A 19255-nucleotide genomic window follows, 5' to 3' on the forward strand; every position below is an offset into this window, starting at 1 on the left:
CAATGGCTCATGCCTGTAATCCCAGCACTTGGGAGGCTCTAAGGCGGGTGGATTGCTTGAGCTAACAGATTTGAGACCAGCTTGAGTCAGAGCGAGACCCATCTCTAAAAATAGCTGGGTGTTGTGAGCACCTGTAGTCCCAGCTACTTGGGAGGCTGAGGCAAGAGAATTGCTTGAGCCCAAGGGTTGGAGGTTGCTGTGAGCTATGATATCACGGCACTCTACCGAGGGTGACAAAGTGAGACTCTGTCTCAAAACTAACTAAATAAATAAATGTAAAGCCATTTTAGAAACATAACAATATAATACAACATGAGGACCTTATGCGGATTCTTATTCTGATGAACAAGGGTAAAAAAGGCATTTATGGGGCGGTGCCTGTGGCTCAAGGAGTAGGGCACCGGTCCCATATGCTGGAGGTGGTGGGTTCAAACCCAGCCCCGGCCAAAAAAAAAAAGGCATTTATGTGACAAGTGGAGATATTTAAACATTAATATAAGGAATATGGCAGCCAAGAAAAAAATGGCTTGGTGTCCGTAGCTCAGTTGTTCGGTTGCCAACCACATACACTGGGACTGGCGGCTTCGAACCCAGCCCAGTCCTGCTAAACAACAATGACAACTACAACAACAAAAAATAGACAGGTGTTGTGGTGGGCGCCTGTAGTCCCAGCTACTTGGGAGGCTGAGGCAAGAGAATCGCTTAAGGCCTAGTGTTGGAAGTTGCTGTGAGCTGTGACGTTACAGCACTCTACTGAGGGCGACATAGTGAGACTCTTTCTCAAAAAAAAAAATACCGGGTGGTGCCTGTGGCTCAAAGGGTAGGGCGCCGGTCCCATATGCCGGAGGTGGCGGGTTCAAACCCAGCCCCGGCCAAAAAAAAAAAAAAATACCCCAACGATGGTGAGACCATTTCCTGAAGGTTTCTTAGGCTTGGCTCTCCGGAATCATACAGATATTGTACATTATTGAATATTGTATATACAATATTGTATATTGAATATTATATATTGAATCATACAAACATTGTATGATTTGCGCATATCCGCCAGAGAATAAACCTCTTTATTTTACAGAGTTTGGGTTCTTTTCTATGGACAATTCTTTGAAAAGAACAAAATGGATGAAATTGAGACTCATCAAGAAAAAAGAAAACACAAATATTGTCAGGACTATAAGGTCTCTGCACAACTACAGAAACTGCCATCTCCATAAAAATTATAAGTGTACTCTTATGTGTACTTTTTTTATTTTTTAATTTACAGGATATTTATTTCTTGGGATTTCTCCAAAGAGGAAAGGGAAAATCCTTTAGAGCAGCGGTTCTCAACCTGTGGGGTCACAACCCACAAGAACTGTATTAAAGGGCTGTGGCCTTAGGAAGGTTGAGAACCACTGCCTTAGAGCAAGGAAGGCAGAGGCTGGCAGCAGCCTTCCCCTTTCCTCTTTGGAGAAATCCCTTCTATTCTTGGAAGTGCCCATGGAGGGATGTGAAAAGAAACCATACACAACATGCAGAGCCTTAAAAACATAAAGCAACAAACGACTTCCTCTACACAAAACACACTTACAAAATAAAGACTATGAAAGAGAGGCCATGCTCCTCCCATCCTGGCTGGAGCCTGCACTGGGAGAATGGGGCTGATTGGCTTGGTCCCATTCCTCCCCACCAGGATTATCTAAATGGTGTTAAAAAGCCTAATGAGACAAGAGGCAGCCCTGACTTCAGAGAAAGGAGAATTGAAAACAGAGACTTGAACAGGTGCTTCTACAGCTGTGTTCATCACAGCATTACTTACAACAGCCGAAAGAAAGAAACAATCCGAGTGCCCGTCAACTGATGAATGGATAAACAAAATGTGGGATAGCCATACAATGGAATATTATTTAGCTGTAAAAAGGAATGGAGTTCTAATACATGCTGTGACAGGGACGAACTTTAAAAATATCTTAGGGGCGGCGCCTGTGGCTCAGTGAGTAGGTTGACAGCCCCATATACCGACGGTGGCGAGTTCAAATCCAGCCCTGGCCAAACTGCAACCAAAAAATAGCTGGGTGTTGTGGCACACACCTGTAGTCCCAGCTCTTCGGGAGGCTGAGGCAACAGAATCACCTAAGCCCAAGAGCTAGAGGTTGCTGTGAGCTATGATGCCATAGCACTCTACTGAGGGTGACAAAGTGAAACTCTGTCTCTAAAAAAAAAAAAGGAAAGAAAAAAAGAAATATCTAAAGTAGGCAAATTCACAGATACGAAAGGTAGATTAGAGGTTACTGGGCCTGGGAGGAGAAGAGAACGGGGAATGATTGCTTTATTCCCTAAGTTTCTCTTAGAGGTGATGAAAATGTTTTGGATACTGTCTTAATTCAGCTGGACCGCCACAACAAAATGCCATAGACTGGGTGGCTTAAACAACAAATATTTCTCACAGTTCTGGAGGCTGGGGATTCCGAGATCAAGGTACCTGGTGTCTGGTGAGGGCCCACTTCTTGGTTCTCACTGTATTCTCACATGGTGGAAAAGAGTGAGAGAACTCTCTAGGGTCTCTTTTATAATGGCACTAATCCCACTCATAAGCGTTCTACCCTCACGACTTAATCGCCTCCCAAAGGTCCTCCCTCCTAATACCATGATGATGAGTGTTAGGGTTTCAGCACACTGAGGGGACACACACACACACGCAATCTATAGAAGTTATAAACAGTAGTGATGGTTGTACAACACTGCGGAAATACTTAATACCACTGTATTGCATGCAAAAATGGTTGAAAGGACAAATTTTATGTCACATTAAGAATTTTAAGTGGCTGGCTCGGCACCTGCGGCTCAAGCAGCTAAGGCATCAGCCACATACACTGAGCTGGTGGGTTCGAATCCAGCCTGGGCCCGCCAAAACAACAATGACAGCTGCAACCAAAAAATTGCCAGGCATTGTGGCAGGTGCCTATAGTCCCAGCTACTTGAGAGGCTGAGGCAGGAGAATTGCTTGAGCCCAGGAGTTGGATGTTGCTGTGAGCTGTGATGCCACAGCACTCTACCCAGGGTGACAGCTTAAGGCTCTGTCTCAAAAAAAAAAAAAAAAGAAGAAGAAAAGAATTTTAAGTGACTATTATAAAAAGTTTTGTACTGGGTGGCTCCTGTGGCTCAGTGAGTAGGGTGCCCATCCCATATACCGAGGGTGGCAGTTTCAAACCTGGCCCAGGCAAGGAGCCACCCTGACTGGCCTAAATCTAAATTGCAACAAAAAAATAGCTGGATGTTGTGACGAGCGCCTGTAGTCCCAGCTAGTCTCTAAAAAAAAAAAAAAAGAAAAGAAAAAAAATTCATGTGAAAAAGTTTTATACCAAAAAATTAAAAAATGTAGATGAAATAGATAAATTCATAGAAAAACACCATTTACCAAAACTGATACAAGAAGAAACATACAATATGAGGGTTGGCAGCTGTAGCTCAGCAGCTAGGGCACCCGCCACAAACACTGGAGCTGGAGGGTTCGAATCCAGCCTGGGCCTGCCAAACAACAATAACAACTACAACAACAAAGAGTTTGAGGTTGCTGTGAGCTGTGACGCCACAGCACTCTACCCAGGGCGACAGCTTCAGACTCTGTCTCAAAAAAAAAAAAGAAAGAAAGAAAAAGAAAAGAAAAGAAACATATAATATGAAAAATTCTAAACTTTTTTGGTTTTGAGAGTCTTACTCTGTTGCCTGGACTAGAGTTCCATGGTGTTAGCCTACCTCACAGCAACCTCAAACTCCTGAGCTCAAGTCATCCTCCTACCTCAGTTTCCCAAGTAGCTGGGACTACAGGCACCCACCACAACACCCGGTTTTCCTGTTTTTAGTAAAGATGGGGTCCGTTTTTTTTTTTTTTTTTTTAGCAGTTTTTGGCCGGGGCTGGGTTTGAACCCACCACCTCTGGCATATGGGCCGGCGCCCTACTCCTTTGAGCCACAGGTGCCGCCCTGGGGTCCGTTCTTGATCAGGCCAGTCTGTTTTTGTTTTTTTTTGTGTGTGATTTTTTGGCTGAGGATGGGTTTGAACCCGCCACCTCCGGCATATGGGACCGGCGCCCTACTCCTTGAGCCACAGGCGCCGCCCGAGGTCTGAAACTCCTGAGCTCAAGCAGTCCTCCTGCCTCCATCTCCCAGAGTGGTAGGATTGTAGGCATGAGCCACCCTGACTGGCCTAAATCTAAATTCTAAATCTTTTAATGAAACTGAACATATACTTAATAACCTTTACACACACACACACACACACACACACACAAAACTCTCTAAGTCTAGATGGCTTTAGAAATAGATTCCAGCAAACATTTAGGGGTAAATAATATTAATCTTGGGCGGCGCCTGTGGCTCAGTCGGTAAGGCGCCGGCCCCATATACCGAGGGTGGCGGGTTCAAACCCGGCCCCGGCCAAACTGCAACCAAAAAATAGCCGGGCGTTGTGGCGGGCGCCTGTAGTCCCAGCTGCTCGGGAGGCTGAGGCAAGAGAATCGCGTAAGCCCAAGAGTTAGAGGTTGCCGTGAGCAGTGTGACGCCACGGCACTCTACCGAGGGCCATAAAGTGAGACTCTGTCTCTACAAAAAAAAAAAATAATAATAATAATAATATTAATCTTACTCTTTTTTTTTTTTTTTTTTTGTAGAGACAGAGTCTCACTTTATGGCCCTCGGTAGAGTGCCGTGGCGTCACACTGCTCACGGCAACCTCTAACTCTTGGGCTTACGCGATTCTCTTGCCTCAGCCTCCCGAGCAGCTGGGACTACAGGCGCCCGCCACAACGCCCGGCTATTTTTTTGTTGCCGTTTGGCCGGGGCTGGGTTTGAACCCGCCACCCTCGGCATGTGGGGCCGGCGCCCTACTCGCTGAGCCACAGGCGCCACCCAATAAGTAATAAAGAATAAATACTTCCCAACTCCCTTTTATGTAGCTAGCAGAACCTAATATCAAAATGACAAGGACGTTACATAAAAGGAAAATTGCAAGTCAATCTCACTCGTGATGCAAAAATCCTAAGAAAATAATAGTAAGTTGGGCAGCACCTGTGGCTTAAGGAGTAGGGCGCCGGTCCCATGTGCCAGAGGTGGCGGGTTCAAACCTAGCCCCAGCCAAAAAAAGAAAATAATAGTAAGTTAAATCCAATATATACAAAAAATATAGCACATCAGGGCGGGCGCAGTGTTTCCCTAGCATTCTGGGAGGCCGAGGCAGGTGCATTGCCTGAGCTCACAGGTTCGAGACCAGCCTGAGCAAGAGCAAGACCCCATCTCTAAAAAAAATAGCCAGGCATTGTGGCAGATGTCTGTAGTCCCAGATGCTCAGTAGGCTGAAGCAAGAGAATCGCTTGAGCCCAAGAGTTTGAGGTTGCTGTGAGCTATAACGCCACAGCACTCTACCGGGGGCAACAAAGTGATACTCTGACTCAAAAAAAACAAAAATAACAAATCTAGCACACCAAATAGGCTCAGGCCTGTAATCCTAGCACTCTGGGAGGCCAAAGGGGAGGATCTCTTGAGCTGAGGAGTTTGAGACCAACTTGAACAAGAGGTAGATCCCATCTCTACTAAAAATAGAAAAATTGGGCAGGTGTCATGGTGAGCACCTATAGGGTCAGCTACTTGGGAGGTTGTGGCAGGAAGATGGCTTAATGAAGCCACAGCCTTTAAAATCACCAATTGGATAATGTTTGCATCATCCAACTTGAGACCAAGAAGGGCCTTGTAATACCATCTCCTACAACAACCCTGATGATTCACGAGAGAAGAACCATGGTCCAGAGAAACTAAACAAGTTGACCACGATCCTGCTGTCACTGAGTTGCCATCTTCCCTCTCAAGTCCACTGCAAGAGGCCCCAGGGTTCCAGCAGCTACTCTGCCTACTGGCAGGAGGGGTCTGGAGTAAGGAATTCACTCACGCAGAAGCAGAATGACTCAGTACCGCGGCATGTACAGTGGCACACCTGCCCTGCTGACATCACAAGCAGAATTCTGGGTCTGATCATGCTTGAATTGTGACCTCAGGGAGCAAAACTGTGGGCAGTCTTCAAGGAGGGGAGCCACCTTGACAGGGAGATCGCAAAACAGCAACCAAAAAGAAAGGTGAGGAGACAGTCATCAGCTTATGAGAGATGTGAGTCACTTGGGATGGGGGTCCTGCCAGCATCTGCAGAGTGGGGCTTGGGCAAGGTTCCTGTGCATGAGTGCCCGTGGCTTCTTTTCCTCTCATCACAGGGCAGCAAAATACCTGACTTTCTCTGACATGAAGAGAGTTTCGCGTAAGTAGTTGTGCTGTGACCCTCATTTCCCTTGTCATGATGTAACCTCCTTCTTTGTATCAGCCCTCTGTCCGGGATTTGTTTCAGGAGTTAGGGTGGAAACAAGAATTCAATCCCTACCCTGTGTCCCTCACGTGGGTTAGCTGACAATGTAGTCCCTCATCCCATGGGCAGACAGCCCCTAAGAGAAGGACAGGGGTACTGCCCTCGACTCTTGTCCCAGCTCCCCCAGGGCTTTTCTCTGCCTTCCCAGATACAGTCCAGGACCTGGTCCCAGACCTGCAGACCCCTGCACAGCCCTCAAGACCTCCCCAAAGCCAGTTCCTGAAGAGTAACAACAGCAATCTCCGCTCATTTGAGGACCAAGTCCTCTGTCCCATTTGCCTGGAGGTGTTCCACAACCCAGTCACCACTGCCTGTGGCCATAACTTCTGCATGACCTGCCTCCAAGGGTTCTGGGACCACCAGACTGCCATGGGCGAGACACTCTATTGCCCCCAATGCCGAGAGAACTTCCCCTCCAGGCCCCGCCTCTGCAAGAATGTCATCCTGGGGGAGATGGTGGCCTGCTTTGTCCAGGCCAGAGGCCAGGCCATGGGATCCCTCTGGAACATGGCTGGGCCCCGGGACGTGCCCTGTGACTTCTGTTCCCCTCCAAAGCTCAAATCTGTCAAGTCGTGCCTGCAGTGCATGGCCTCCCTGTGCGAGAAACACCTGCACAGCCACTTTGAGGACGAGTTGTTCCAGGACCACCAGCTGCTGGAGCCCATGTGGGATCTCAAGACCCGCCTGTGCCGGAAGCACCGCAAGCTGCAGCAGCTATACTGTCGCTCCGAGGACTGCTGCATGTGCTCAGGCTGCCTGCTGGAGGGGCACAAGAACCACGACACCACCCCGCTGGAAGAGGAGCGTGCCCGCCAGGAGGTGAGGCAGGGGCAGGCGGGGACTCTCAGGTCTCTTTCTCACATCCTTAGAGGAAACTTATGAAGCCATTAAAGCGAGGGTCACCAGGGACAGGTCGTGGCCTGAGAACATGCTGACAAGTTAAGCGAGTAAGGACCCAGAATTGTATGTGTGAAGCCTGCACCAACATATCAAAATACAAACACATCATATTAAGTTGGGTGAATCCCCTCCTTTTCTTCATTTCCAAATTTTCTTTAAGATTCTTGCATTGTTGGCTCGGCGCCTGTGGCTCAAACAGCTAGGGCGCCCACCACATACACCTGAGCTGGTGGGTTCCAATCCAGCCCGGGCCACCAAACAACAATTATGGCTGCAACAAAAAATAGCTGGGTGTTGTGGCAGGCGCCTGTAGTCCCAGCTACTTGGGAGGCTGAGGCAAGAGAATCGCTTGAGCCCAGAAGTAGGAGGTTGCTGTGAGCTGTGATGCCACAGCACTCTACCCAGGGTGACAGCTTGAGGCTCTGTCTCAAAAAAAAAAAAAGAAAAGAAGGGGCAGCGCCTGTGGCTCAGTCGGTAGGGCGCCGGCCCCATATGCCGAGGGTGGCGGGTTCGGACCCAGCCTCCTACTCACTCTTCTACAGCCCCTTCCTGTGGTCTGAAACCCTGTGATCATCACTGTTAGGAGCAAGAATCTGAGTCCTGTGAATGGGAAGATAGGCTCTCGGGGAGTGAGAGACCCAGAGCAGAGGGGTAGTCCGTGGGCCTTTGTTTCTCATTCTCTTTTAAACTGAGCAGATAAATGTAGGAGGCATGTCTGTCCTGAGCTTGGACATGGGCTCTTTGGAGAAAGGCTTCTCCGAGGCCACTCCCTGAATCAGGGGCCCATCGTCTTCCACCCCACCCCTCACCCAGGTGGAGGTTCGGAAGGTCCAGGCCAATGTGGAGAACCAGATGTTGATGATCACCTCCGACAGCCAAAAGCAACGGGAGCATGTGGCCTTTCTCTCGGTAAGGCTGCCCCCCCACCCTAGGCCCAGGGTTCCCCAGTGTCTTGCATCAGCCTGTGGTGACCTTTCTGGACTTGGAGTGGATGGTGTGAGCCATCTGGGAAGTGAGCCACAGCATGGTGGACTGGGAGTTCGCCATGGACTTTACCTGACCTCCCAGGGTCTGGCAGACAAAGGGAGAGAAGACGCTGTGAAATTTACACACACACACACACACACACACACACGCACACACACACACACACACACACACAATGTTTTGATCCATGAGAGATGACACCATATCAGACCATAGTGAGGCTAACAGGCACTGCCCTGACCTAGTTATTCAAGGCCTTTTTATTAGGGACTTCGAGGGGGCTGTATCCACAGAAGGCAAAACGTGAGAAGGTAACAGTTTCATGTTTCAATTAAACAGGCAGTCTTTTCTTCAAGGAAGAAAGCTATCAGGCTGAAGGATGGAGAAGTACTAAACTACAGATCAAAGAATATTTGGGGTTGGATTTAATGAGGGAAAGTTACAGCCCACAGGTTACATAGTCAACGCTGCAGGGTAGTTATCAATTACTTTCTAGCTTTATTTATATCCTGTCTCTAAGCTGCTGATCTCCATCTAGACATTTCCCAGACTATTTTCTCATCTACTCTGCTGGACATTCCACCTTCCCCCTCCCCCAATTCCCAGCCTCCTTAGGTATGCATTGCAGTGGAGGGGCTGAGCCTCGGAGCCATAACCCACATGAGATCTCAGGGGGACGTCAGCCTACTCTAGCTTTCACCCATAGTGTGGTCAGAGAGACAGAGATGGGATGGCTAGGCCGGCTCTGGGTTGTGACAGTGGTGGTACCAGAGTGGGGCTCAGAGGTGCCTCTCTACCTACACACCCACCCCACTCCAGAAATTGATCCAGACCATGCGAAATGAGGTGAACACCTGCTTCTCAGAGATCATCCAGGAGGTCAAACAGCTCAAGATAAAGGTCTTGGATTTTGTCGATAAAGAGGAGGCAGTTGCCCTAGAGAAGCTAAGCAGCTCCATCCAGCAGAGCCACACTCAGCTCCGGAAGCTGGAAGGGGACAGTGTCTGGCTCCACAACCTGCTCAGCAACCGCAGTGACCAGCAGTTTCTGCAGGTGAGGCCCTCCTCCCCTGCACCCATGAACACACCAGATTATCCCTTAACCTGGGAAGAAGTGATGGGCTTTTGGGACTGTATCACTGTGTCCCTGCTTCTACCTCAAGGAGCCTCCCCACCCCAGGTCATCTGTCCTGAGCTTGCACCAACACCCCAGGCTTCTTCCTCCAGCTCAGAGTCAGCCTTAACGTAATTGCCCTGCCTTCATTTCCCTGGAACATACAGGGGTGTGCCCTGGGATTGGGCCTCTGACTGTCTAAGCTTCTCTAAACTTCCCCAGCCCATGGCTGGAAGTGAGACTGGAACAATCTATATAGCCTGGATTAAAAATCTCTTTTCTCTCCCCAACCTGGATCTGGCCTGGCAGTGTGGCCTGGTGCTGCTGAAAGGGGAGTGGGGTACAAGGAAGGGTGTGTGGCAGGAAGGTGGAAGGGGCTTGGGGACTCCTAGCACACACCTCCTTTCTAAGCTGCCATCGCACTCTACTGACTTTTTGGCTCTCGCCCACCTTGTTCCCCTCCCACCATGCAACAGGAAGCATTTGGCAATGGTGCTCCCCCAGCAGTTAAAGGCTCAGCAGAAACTCTCCCATCGTTTTCTAAAAATCCTTTGCTTAATGCACTGACTAGGCCAAAGTGGCTGTGCCTTTGCCAGAGCCCTAAGCTAGGAGGAAGGAAGGGAGATGCCCAGGTTTGAAAAGGGGCAGCTTCTGCTCCACCTGCCCATGGTTCTGGGGACTGCTGGGCCCTGACTAACAGGGGTTCCCATGGCCCCTGCACGCATGCCAGGAGCTCCCCAGGCTGAAACTCTTCCCAAGCTGCATGGAACCCCTGATGGGCGTCCACTGTGAAGAAACACAGAGCTTCCTCCAGCTGCCAGAGACCCTGGCCAAACTCCAGACTCGGCTGGTGGATATGGGTCTCAGCTTCGTCAACCAGCTCCTTCTGAAGGGTCAGTCCCTGGAGGCCTGGGGCCTATATTCCCGAGTGAGACTGCCCCAAGGGCAATGTGGGGGTTTGGGGTACTTGGAGAGCCCTTCCTGCCCATGTGTACCTTCTCCAGGTGACACAGCCTCCTGGATGCCCATGGCTCTTTCTAGAAGGATGCAAAACTGTGAGTGTGTCCTCCATTCTCCCCAGGCATTAAGATGAGCTCCTATGAGGTGCTGCCCCCAGCTGTGGACAGGAAAACACTCCTTAAGTGTGAGTCCTCGATTCTGAGGTCTGACCTCAGGGATGGGAAGGAAAGCTGCAGGGCCCCTGGGGGCCTCAACTTTCCCAGCCCCACTTCTATGTAGGCCACAGCCTCCAGGGAGATGCCAGCTCTCTCTAGCCCCGACCTCTAACTTAGGATTGGGGATTTCTCTCAGCCTAGCACCCAGATCCCTAGTAGAAAGTGGGGAATACCCTGTCCCAACCTACCCCCATGGGTGAGGCAAGCCAGCTCTGCCACGCTTGGATGGCACAACCTCTGCCCTCAGCTGGGCACCTGCCAACCTCCCTTGGGCTTTAGCCAAGCCACCTTGGATGAGCTCTGTCCATTTGTCCCTCAGACGCAATCTGTGTTCACTTAATGTCCTTGCAGCCCCTGTCCCAGGCTGGGATGGGGACAAAATCCCAATGGATTTTCTGAGATCATGAAGATCAAAATCGGTGTCCCCCTCTGATTAATCTTCTCCAGGATGACTCTCCCTCAGTCCCACTCAGCTTTGTGTCCTGAACAAATTAAAAGGGAGATTGTTAAGATTTGGGGGGGAGGGGGACACTCCTGGTCCCCAGCCTCTCCGGCAAGGTGGAACTTTGGACAACACCCCACTCATCTTTCCTCCAGACCATGTCACCATGTCACTTGCATCTAGGCCACAGTTAGGGGACTTAATGGGGTAGGTAGAGGGGCCACTTCTAGGAGCTTAGGGTGGAAGCATCCTGGAGGACTGCACAAAATGCCTTGCAACTCCACACCCTCCTCCTCCCCAGGGCTCCAGCGCTGCCCTGGGGGCCGCTGACCCTGGTCCACACCCCACCCCAGATTACTGCAACCTCAACTTCGACCCCTCCACGGCCAGCGAGGAGCTGTTCCTGTTCAAGGAGACCTACTCCGTGCTAAATTTGGGCATCCTGCTGGAGCCCACGGACATGGGTGGCCCCCTGCCCGGCTTTCAGCAGTGGCCACAGGTTCTGTGCTCCCGGGGCCTGTCCGAGGGCCGCCACTACTGGGAGGCCGAGGTGTCCAACTCCTGGGTGTGCTTGGGTGTCACCTACCGGCGCAGCCCGCCGCTCAGCGGCCCTCCGCGCCGCAACATCGTGTACCTGCTGGGCCGCAACCCCCACTCGTGGTGCCTGGAGTGGGACTCGCTCAAGTTCTCCGTGTGGCACAACAACACGCAGACGGTGCTGCACGGCGCTTACCACCGCACGCTTGGCGTAGCGCTGGACTGCGCCACCGGCTGCCTGTCCTTCTACGGCCTAGCGGACGGCGCCAGCCTCATCTACCGCTTCCTGGCCCGCTTCCTGGAGCCGCTGTACCCTGCGGTCATGGTCAGCAGCGGAGCCTCAATCACGCTCAAGCAGTGCCCCGAGACGTAGGCGGCGGCCCACAGGCTCAGGGTAGCTGCCAATAAAACTGGACTGTAAGCACCGGCTGGCCAGGTGCGCACGGGGAGGGTCCCCGCCCCTGTGTAGTCCCCAGGGCAGAGGGTGGGTGGTCAACCTGCCTCCACCCGCAGCGCCTGCCGGCTTCTCCAGAAACTCCCCACACAGGCCCAATGCTAGAAGTGCAGCACAGCTCGGAGCCAGGTTGGTGGGTGGGGGTGGGGGGTCCCCGCAGTCTTGGATTCCTGCTGGGGCGTACACCCCCCACCTTTCATCCCCCACCACAAGAGGCCCCAGGCCTTCATCCTCTAGGCTGGTCCTGGGCACTCAGCAACAGGAGCCAGTCCCCAAAGTCCTTGTTGCTTGAGAGGGGTCAAGTCTCTATTGGGTGACCAGACTGAGAGGTAGTCTCTGAAGGACCGGCTGGTGTAAGGGTTTGTTGGAGTTAGTGGCTTCCCTGGGAGCTGGAGAAACCCAGGCCTATCTCAGACCCTAAAATGATAGGCCAACCACCCAAGTCCAGGCAGGGGCAGGGCCAGGGTCCCTACTGCCCAGAGCAGAACTTCTGACACAATTGGTGTCTCCGTGTGGGGGAGAAAGGGGTGGATGCTATCCCTGGTGGGGAAACCTCAAACTACCCTCCAAGCTCCTTATCTCGGCTGAAAGCTGCTCCTATTCCCCAGCCCTGGCCCTCCCACTCAGCTCAGAGGGGAGCAAGGCCTGTGTGCAAGGGGCTTCATCCACATCCAGGCCTCTGCCCTCTCCTTGCCCAGCAGGGAGCGTGAAAGCCTACCAGAGAGACTGGGTCCAGGCTAGGCTTACTGCCTGGGGCCCCTGGCAAGGCCCATGACTGTGGACTCAGCCCCTTTGGGGAAGCCGAGGGTTTCAACCCAGCCTAGAGCCACCTCCCTGTTTCCAGCCTCAACCAGCCACTTTTCCTGTGGCTTCTCAAGTGAGGGTTAATGATTGGCTCTGAAGAGGAAATGATACAAGTCACAGGAGAAAAATATCCCTGGGGCAATGCATTCCAGAACTTGGCCACACCAGGCCTGATGGGTTCATGGGGTGTTCCTGAATTCCATCCTGCCTGGCCTGTGCCCAGAGAAACTAGTGACCTGGGTTTCTCCTTCAAGGCTGTCATCTTGCAGGTTGGACAGCACAAGAGGAGCAGAGTGTGCGGGGTGTGCTCTGAATATCTGGCAGAGGGTGGGGGGAGCACCCCTCCGCTCCTCTGAGCAAGATCTGGCTGCTGCTTCATGACCTTTCTCCTTGGAGCCTTTGCTCAGCACCCAATCCCAATGATGTATACTCCCTACAGGCTGTTGTCCCCATGGAGAAGAAATGAGATCAAAACTGTTCTCCCACTTTTTTTTTTTTAGACAGTCAATTTATCGCCCTTGGTAGAGTGCCGTGCATCATAGCTCGCAGCAAACTCAAATGCTTGGGCTTCAGCCATCCTCAGCCTCTCATTAGCTGGGACTATAGGCGCTTGCCACAAAACCTGTAAAATGGGGTCTTGCTCTTGCTCAGGCTGGTCTCAGCCCCCTGGCCTCAAGCAATCCACCAGCCTGGCTTCCCAGAGTACTAGGATTACAAGCATGAGCCATAATACCTGGCTGGTCTCCCATTTTGAGAGATCTTCAGAGTCTCAAGTTGTCACCCTAGGTAGAGTGCCATGGAATCACAACTCACAGCAACCTCAAATTCTTGGGCTCAAGCTATTCTCTTGATTCAGCCTCCCAAGTAGCTGGGACTACTGGTGCCCCCCATAATGCCTGGCTATTTTCTTGTTGTAGCTGTCGTTTGGCAGGCCTGGGCTGGGTTTGAACCTGCCAGCCTTGGTGTATGTGGCCAGCGCCCTACCCACTGTGCTACAGGTGCCACCCCATTTTGAGAGACCTTTACACCAAAATGCCTAAATCTTGCCTCCCTATCTCCCAGTTTTCATTCTTCCTGGCTTAAGAGGCAGCCACTTCTGTCGAGGAAGGCTCAGGTCTGGAAATGCTGAGGAGGTGAATGAGGGACCCAAGAAGACAGCAGGGGTTGGGTGGATCTCAAAGTTCTCCCCACCAGGGAACGGAAAAGAAATGGGTCTTCCTTGCCAAATCCTCTCAGCTCTGAAAGATACTGAGTTCCAGGTTGGTCTGTGGGGCTGAACCCCAATACCCAGGAGTATTACTTGCTCTCAAATAGCTGTTCCTTCTTTGGGGGTCCTGAGCTCCTATGGGTCCATAGTGGTAGTCCTGAGGGGGGATCCTCAAACTCTTCTTTAGTATTCCCAAAAACCAAATCGCAAGTGGGCCTGCCTTTTCCGTGAGGACAGGTAGCAAACCAAAAATGTCAGGATCTTCCATCATGGCTTAGAGGTCATGTGTCAGTGTGTACCTCCTGGGGGAAAATGTCATAGAGGTATAAAGGAAAATAAAAATCCCAGCCCTCCTCCCCCACCAATTCCTTATGCAAAGGAAAAGTCAAGCCTGGAGACGTCATGCAAGGCCCCGTTCTGGATGAATAGCTGTTACTAACATGCAGCACCAGATCCTCTGGGAAAGGAAAAAGGCCTCGGGGATCTCTGAGGACTGCCCACAGGTGATTCATGAGGAATTCCTTGCTGGCCTCTCAAAAACATGGAAATTATAACTTTAGGTCTGCAAGCCACGTTTAGCTCCTAAAACTAGTCTGTTCAAGTGCTCACTAATAATGTTGATTACAAGTTTATCTTCCCAGGTGCAGAACAGAGACAAGATCAGTCATTCTTCCTCCTACTCAGGGACATCTGTATCATTGAGTCTTCCTTTACTCCCTTTTTCTCGCCAGACATTCACCTTATATAAGAGGTAGACTTCCTTGGGTGGGGCCTGTGGCTCAAGGAGTAGGGCACCAGTCCCATATGCCGGAGGTGGCAGGTTCAAACCCAGCCCCAGCCAAAAACCACAAAAAAAAAAAAAAAAAAAAAGGGGGTAGACTTCCTGGTCATTAAAGTCTCACAGGAATGTGACCATTTGCCTCACTGCCCACCCGTCTTCTCCCTTCTCTTTCTGTATGCTCTCTCCCCATAAAGCTGCGTTCCCAAAACCCTCCTTGGAGAGATAGGCCACAGATGCTTCTGTGGTTTGTACTTTTCCCAGGTATGTCCTCAAACTTCAGCTCAATAAACCTCCATTGATTGGAATCTCTGCCTCAGTCATTTACTCTTAGTTGTCAGAGGGTACCTGCAGAGGTGGCAAGGTCAGCCAGTGCTCCAGGATAATCCATCAGTGAACTCTGAGCCCCTACTTCCCCACTATAGGCACTGTCTCTGGGATGCTACCCACTCTCTTCTCGCATCCTCCTTCACCTGCTTGAGCATTCAGCAAAGTGTTTTTTTGTTTGTTTGTTTTTTTAGAGACAGTCACTTTGTCACCCTCGGTAGAGTGCTGTGGCATCGCAGCTCACAGCAACCTCCAACTCTTGGGCTTAGGCGATTCTCTTGTCTCAGCCTCCCGAGTAGCTGGGACCACAGGCGCCCGCCACAACGCCCAGCTATATTTTGTTGCGCAGCCCAACAAAGTGTTTTTTAATATGAATCCAAACAGCCTCTAAACAAATCTGTCTTCAAAGATTTTTTTTTTTTTTGAGACAGAGTCTTACTATGTTGCCCTCAGTAGAGTGCCATGGCGTCATAGTTCACAGAAACCTCAAACTCTTGGGCTTAAGCGATTCTCTTGGCTCGGCCTCCCAAGTAACTGGGACTACAGGTGCCCGCCACAATACCCAGCCATTTTTGTTGTTGTAGTCGTCATTGTTGTTTGGCAGGCCCAAGCTGGGTTTGAACCCACCAGCTCCAGTGTATGTGGCTGATGCCCTAGCTGCTGAGCTATAGGCACCCAGCCTGTTTATTTTCTCATTCCCCCATACAGTCAAAGAATAGGGTAATTTTAAAATTAATTAAATCATCTTGCAATTTCTGACTATAAAAGTCATTTTGCTTTCATTTAACGTACTCACATAGTGCCCACTAAATGCCAGCCACTGTTCACAGCAAATGGAATATTCATAACAAATGTATTCATTTAATCCTCATGGCCACCTGTCAAAAAGAACCCAAATGCTGTAAAATAAGAGCCATGATTTGAGTCATGACTTAACCGTGGGGGGTTACAGTTCGGTTTTATACATTTTAGAGAGGTAGGAATTACACATAAAATCATAAATCAACACATGCAGGGTATACATTGGTGTGGTCCAAAAAGCAGGACATCTTAGGGTTACAAGTTATAGGTAGGTTTAAAGATTCTTTGATGTGCAGTTGGTTAAAGAAATATAGCTTTGCCTAAAGGCTTGGAACATTTTAAGATAAGGAAGTCTTTACCCAGAAGAGAAAAAAAATTTTTTTTTTTTGCAGTTTTTGGCTGGGGCCGGGTTTGAACCCACCACCTCTGGTATATGAGGCCGGCGCCCTACTCCTTGAGCCACAGGCGCCACCTGAGAAAAAATTATTTTTTCATAACATTTGCATTAGATTATTTATCACAGCTCAATTTACAATCGCCAAGATGTGGAAACAACCCAAGTGCCCATTAACCCATGAATGGATAAATAAACTGTGGCATATACCATGGAATACTATTCAGCCATAAAAAAAGATGGAGACTTTACATTTTTTGTAGTAACCTGGATAGAGTTGGAGAACACTCTCTTAAAGTATTGCGAGAATGGAAAAGCAAGTATGCAATGTACCCTATGCCAATATGAAGCCCGTAGACAAACTAATCCACACCCACACAACAGAAAAATTTAGTTTAGGGCGGCGCCTGTGGCTCAGTCGGTAAGGCGCCGGCCCCGTATACCGAGGGTGGCAGGTTCAAACCCGCCCCGGCCAAACTGCAACCAAAAAATAGCCGGGCGTTGTGGTGGGCGCCTGTAGTCCCAGCTACTCGGGAGGCTGAGGCAAGAGAATCGCTTAAGCCCAGGAGTTGCTGTGAGCTGTGTGAGGCCACGGCACTCTACTGAGGGCCATAAAAGTGAGACTCTGTCTCTACAAAAAAAAAAGAAAAAGAAAAATTCAGTTTAATTCAAGCTGAGGGGAGGGGGCAGGAGGGAAGAGGATTGGTGTGCTCCTCCCTAACGGGCGCAATGTAAGGGCATATGGCACACTCCTGCGTGCAGGACACAACTACAACTGGGACTTTACCTAACAAATGCAAGCACTGTAATCTAATTATTTGTACCCTAACAATAATCAAAAATTAAAATAAATAAATAAAAAAGGAAGTCTGTTAAGCAGAGACAAGCCACTGAACATACACCAAGACTCAAGTGATCTGTAAACTAAGCTGATGACCCGCAGGTGTGATTTAATCTTTGCCTTACATGGCCTTAGGCCTAATAAAGAAGTAGTACCTTTTTTTTTTTTTTTTTTGTACAGACAGAGTCTCACTTTATGGCCCTCGGTAGAGTGCCGTGGCCTCACACAGCTCACAGCAACCTCCAACTCCTGGGCTTAAGCGATTCTCTTGCCTCAGCCTCCCGAGTAGCTGGGACTACAGGCGCCCGCCACAACACCCAGCTATTTTTTGGTTGCAGTTCAGCGGGGGCCGGGTTTGAACCCGCCACCCTCGGTGTATGGGGCCGGCGCCTTACCGACTGAGTCACAGGCGCCGCCCAAGAAGTAGTAGCCTAATGGTACCCCAAAGAGTAACTCCAAAAAGAACAGGGACATAACTAGTGTGTCTGACATTCTTACGGTTTTTAAGATTTTTCTGGGGTCCCCTTGGCCAAGAGGGAGATTCATACAGTTGGCTGGGGGCTTAAGATTTTATTTTAGTTCGCAGACCTTATGAACATGTATTATTAATTAATCCCCATTGCATGGATGAGAAAATGAGGGACAAGAGAGTCACGTAAGTCTCGAAGCCAAGATTGAAGTCCAGGTAGCCGGCTTTTTTAACCACTTTGTTAAACCACACCTCCTCCAAGGTATTCATTGTAGAAAATTTACACAATATGGAAACACATAGAGAAGAAAAAAAAAAAACTACCCAAATTTCTATCCCCCAAAGATTACTTCTCCTGGAGTATTTCCTTCCAGTTTTCTTATGCAGACAGAACTGTGGATCAGCCGAAAATGTAGAAAGCTAGACAATAGAGTTACAATTCATCTTGTACATTTTCACCAGTATCATACTGTGAGCATTTTCCTGCTACTTTCAAATTGCAAAAACAGCTTGTTCGCTGGCTTAATATTACATCCTATAAATCTGTCCCAGAGCTTTGTTTTGTCCTTAACCTCTCCCCTGGCTCCCAGGAGAGGTGGGTAACAAGAGGCAACAAAGTCAAAGCCACAGGTGTTGCTCCCTGGGTGTTACTCCAAGTTTGACCCAGACTCAGGAGGGTTTGAGTAGCACCAGAGGATGCTGGCCCCGTCTCACCATCCCATTCCCGCAGGTGGAAAGAGAGCAGGAAGCAGGATCAGAGGGCAGGAGCCTGGGGAAGGAGTTTTTAACCTTCCCCTCCACCAAAGGGTAGTGTGCTCAGGGCTGGGAGGGGAAGGGAGAGGATGTTTGGGGGAGCTTCTCCAGAGGCCCTGCCTGGCAGGTCTTGGGAACCCAATAACTCTCAGAAGCAGCCCCACAGGAGAACAGGAACTCATCTCTGCTTGGCTGCAGAGGGAATCTCTGCGCTGTTCATGGGAGGAAGGCAGCTGGTGGCAAACGGGATGGGGTTGCAAGAGCTAAGGAGAAGTAGGCCGTCCTCAGCCCGCCCTGCTAGCACAGTCCCTCCCCATCCACACCCCCAGCCCCCTGACAAGAACACCTGTCTCCAGCAGTCGTCATGGGCTTCATCACTGGCCATGAAAAGACTCATCCCCACTTTCACTGCACCCCACGCTACCTCCAAAGCATCTCCCCTCCCGGTCTTTGCTTGCTCATGCCGTCCCCTCTGTCTGAAGCACTCTCCACACCCAAGCCTTTACTTGTCCCCTACTCATTCCCTAAGACTCAGCTGAGATGTGCTGTGTTCCAGGATGTCTCAAACTCTGCTCTCTCTAAACCAGAGCACAGAGTTCCCCTCCCGTCTGCTGCAGTACCACGCTCTGCCTACGTGCCTCCTGCCACCCACTTCGCATCATGTCTCATGTGAATTCACCATCAGACACAGTGGGCAGCTGAACATTTCATCTCAATGTCTCCAGTGCTTAACACATGCCCGACATACAGCAGGTGCTTAATAAAAGTGGGTCTAGGGACTGAAACAAACCCCTCTAGAGGTTGGAGGGTGGGGAACCACTCAGATCCCCCTGGGTCAGGCTTAGCTAGGTGTGAGTGGCCCAAGCGTGGCAGTTTCCCTCTTTCCATC

General features: G+C 50.2%; 1 protein-coding gene across 1 annotated transcript; it reads left to right on the plus strand.

Moving 5' to 3' along the window:
* Positions 1-6263: 6263 nt before the first annotated feature.
* LOC128571153 (E3 ubiquitin-protein ligase TRIM47-like) lies at positions 6264-11911 on the plus strand. The gene is made up of 7 exons (XM_053570784.1): positions 6264-6279; positions 6533-7203; positions 8098-8193; positions 9091-9324; positions 10115-10277; positions 10466-10528; positions 11355-11911. Exons 1-7 carry the CDS (start codon positions 6264-6266, stop codon positions 11909-11911), a joined length of 1800 nt encoding a protein of 599 aa, XP_053426759.1.
* The last annotated feature ends 7344 nt before the right edge of the window (positions 11912-19255 follow it).

This window comes from Nycticebus coucang, chromosome 18 (genome assembly GCF_027406575.1).
Source record: "Nycticebus coucang isolate mNycCou1 chromosome 18, mNycCou1.pri, whole genome shotgun sequence".
Taxonomy (NCBI): Eukaryota; Metazoa; Chordata; class Mammalia; order Primates; family Lorisidae; genus Nycticebus; species Nycticebus coucang.

Excerpts from the sequence above, each read along its gene's own strand:
- LOC128571153 (XM_053570784.1), top strand. Across the intron at positions 10,278-10,465 it reads CAACCAGCTCCTTCTGAAGG|GCATTAAGATGAGCTCCTAT; the intron begins GTCAGTCCCTGG and ends CATTCTCCCCAG. Across the intron at positions 10,529-11,354 it reads CAGGAAAACACTCCTTAAGT|ATTACTGCAACCTCAACTTC; the intron begins GTGAGTCCTCGA and ends ACCCCACCCCAG.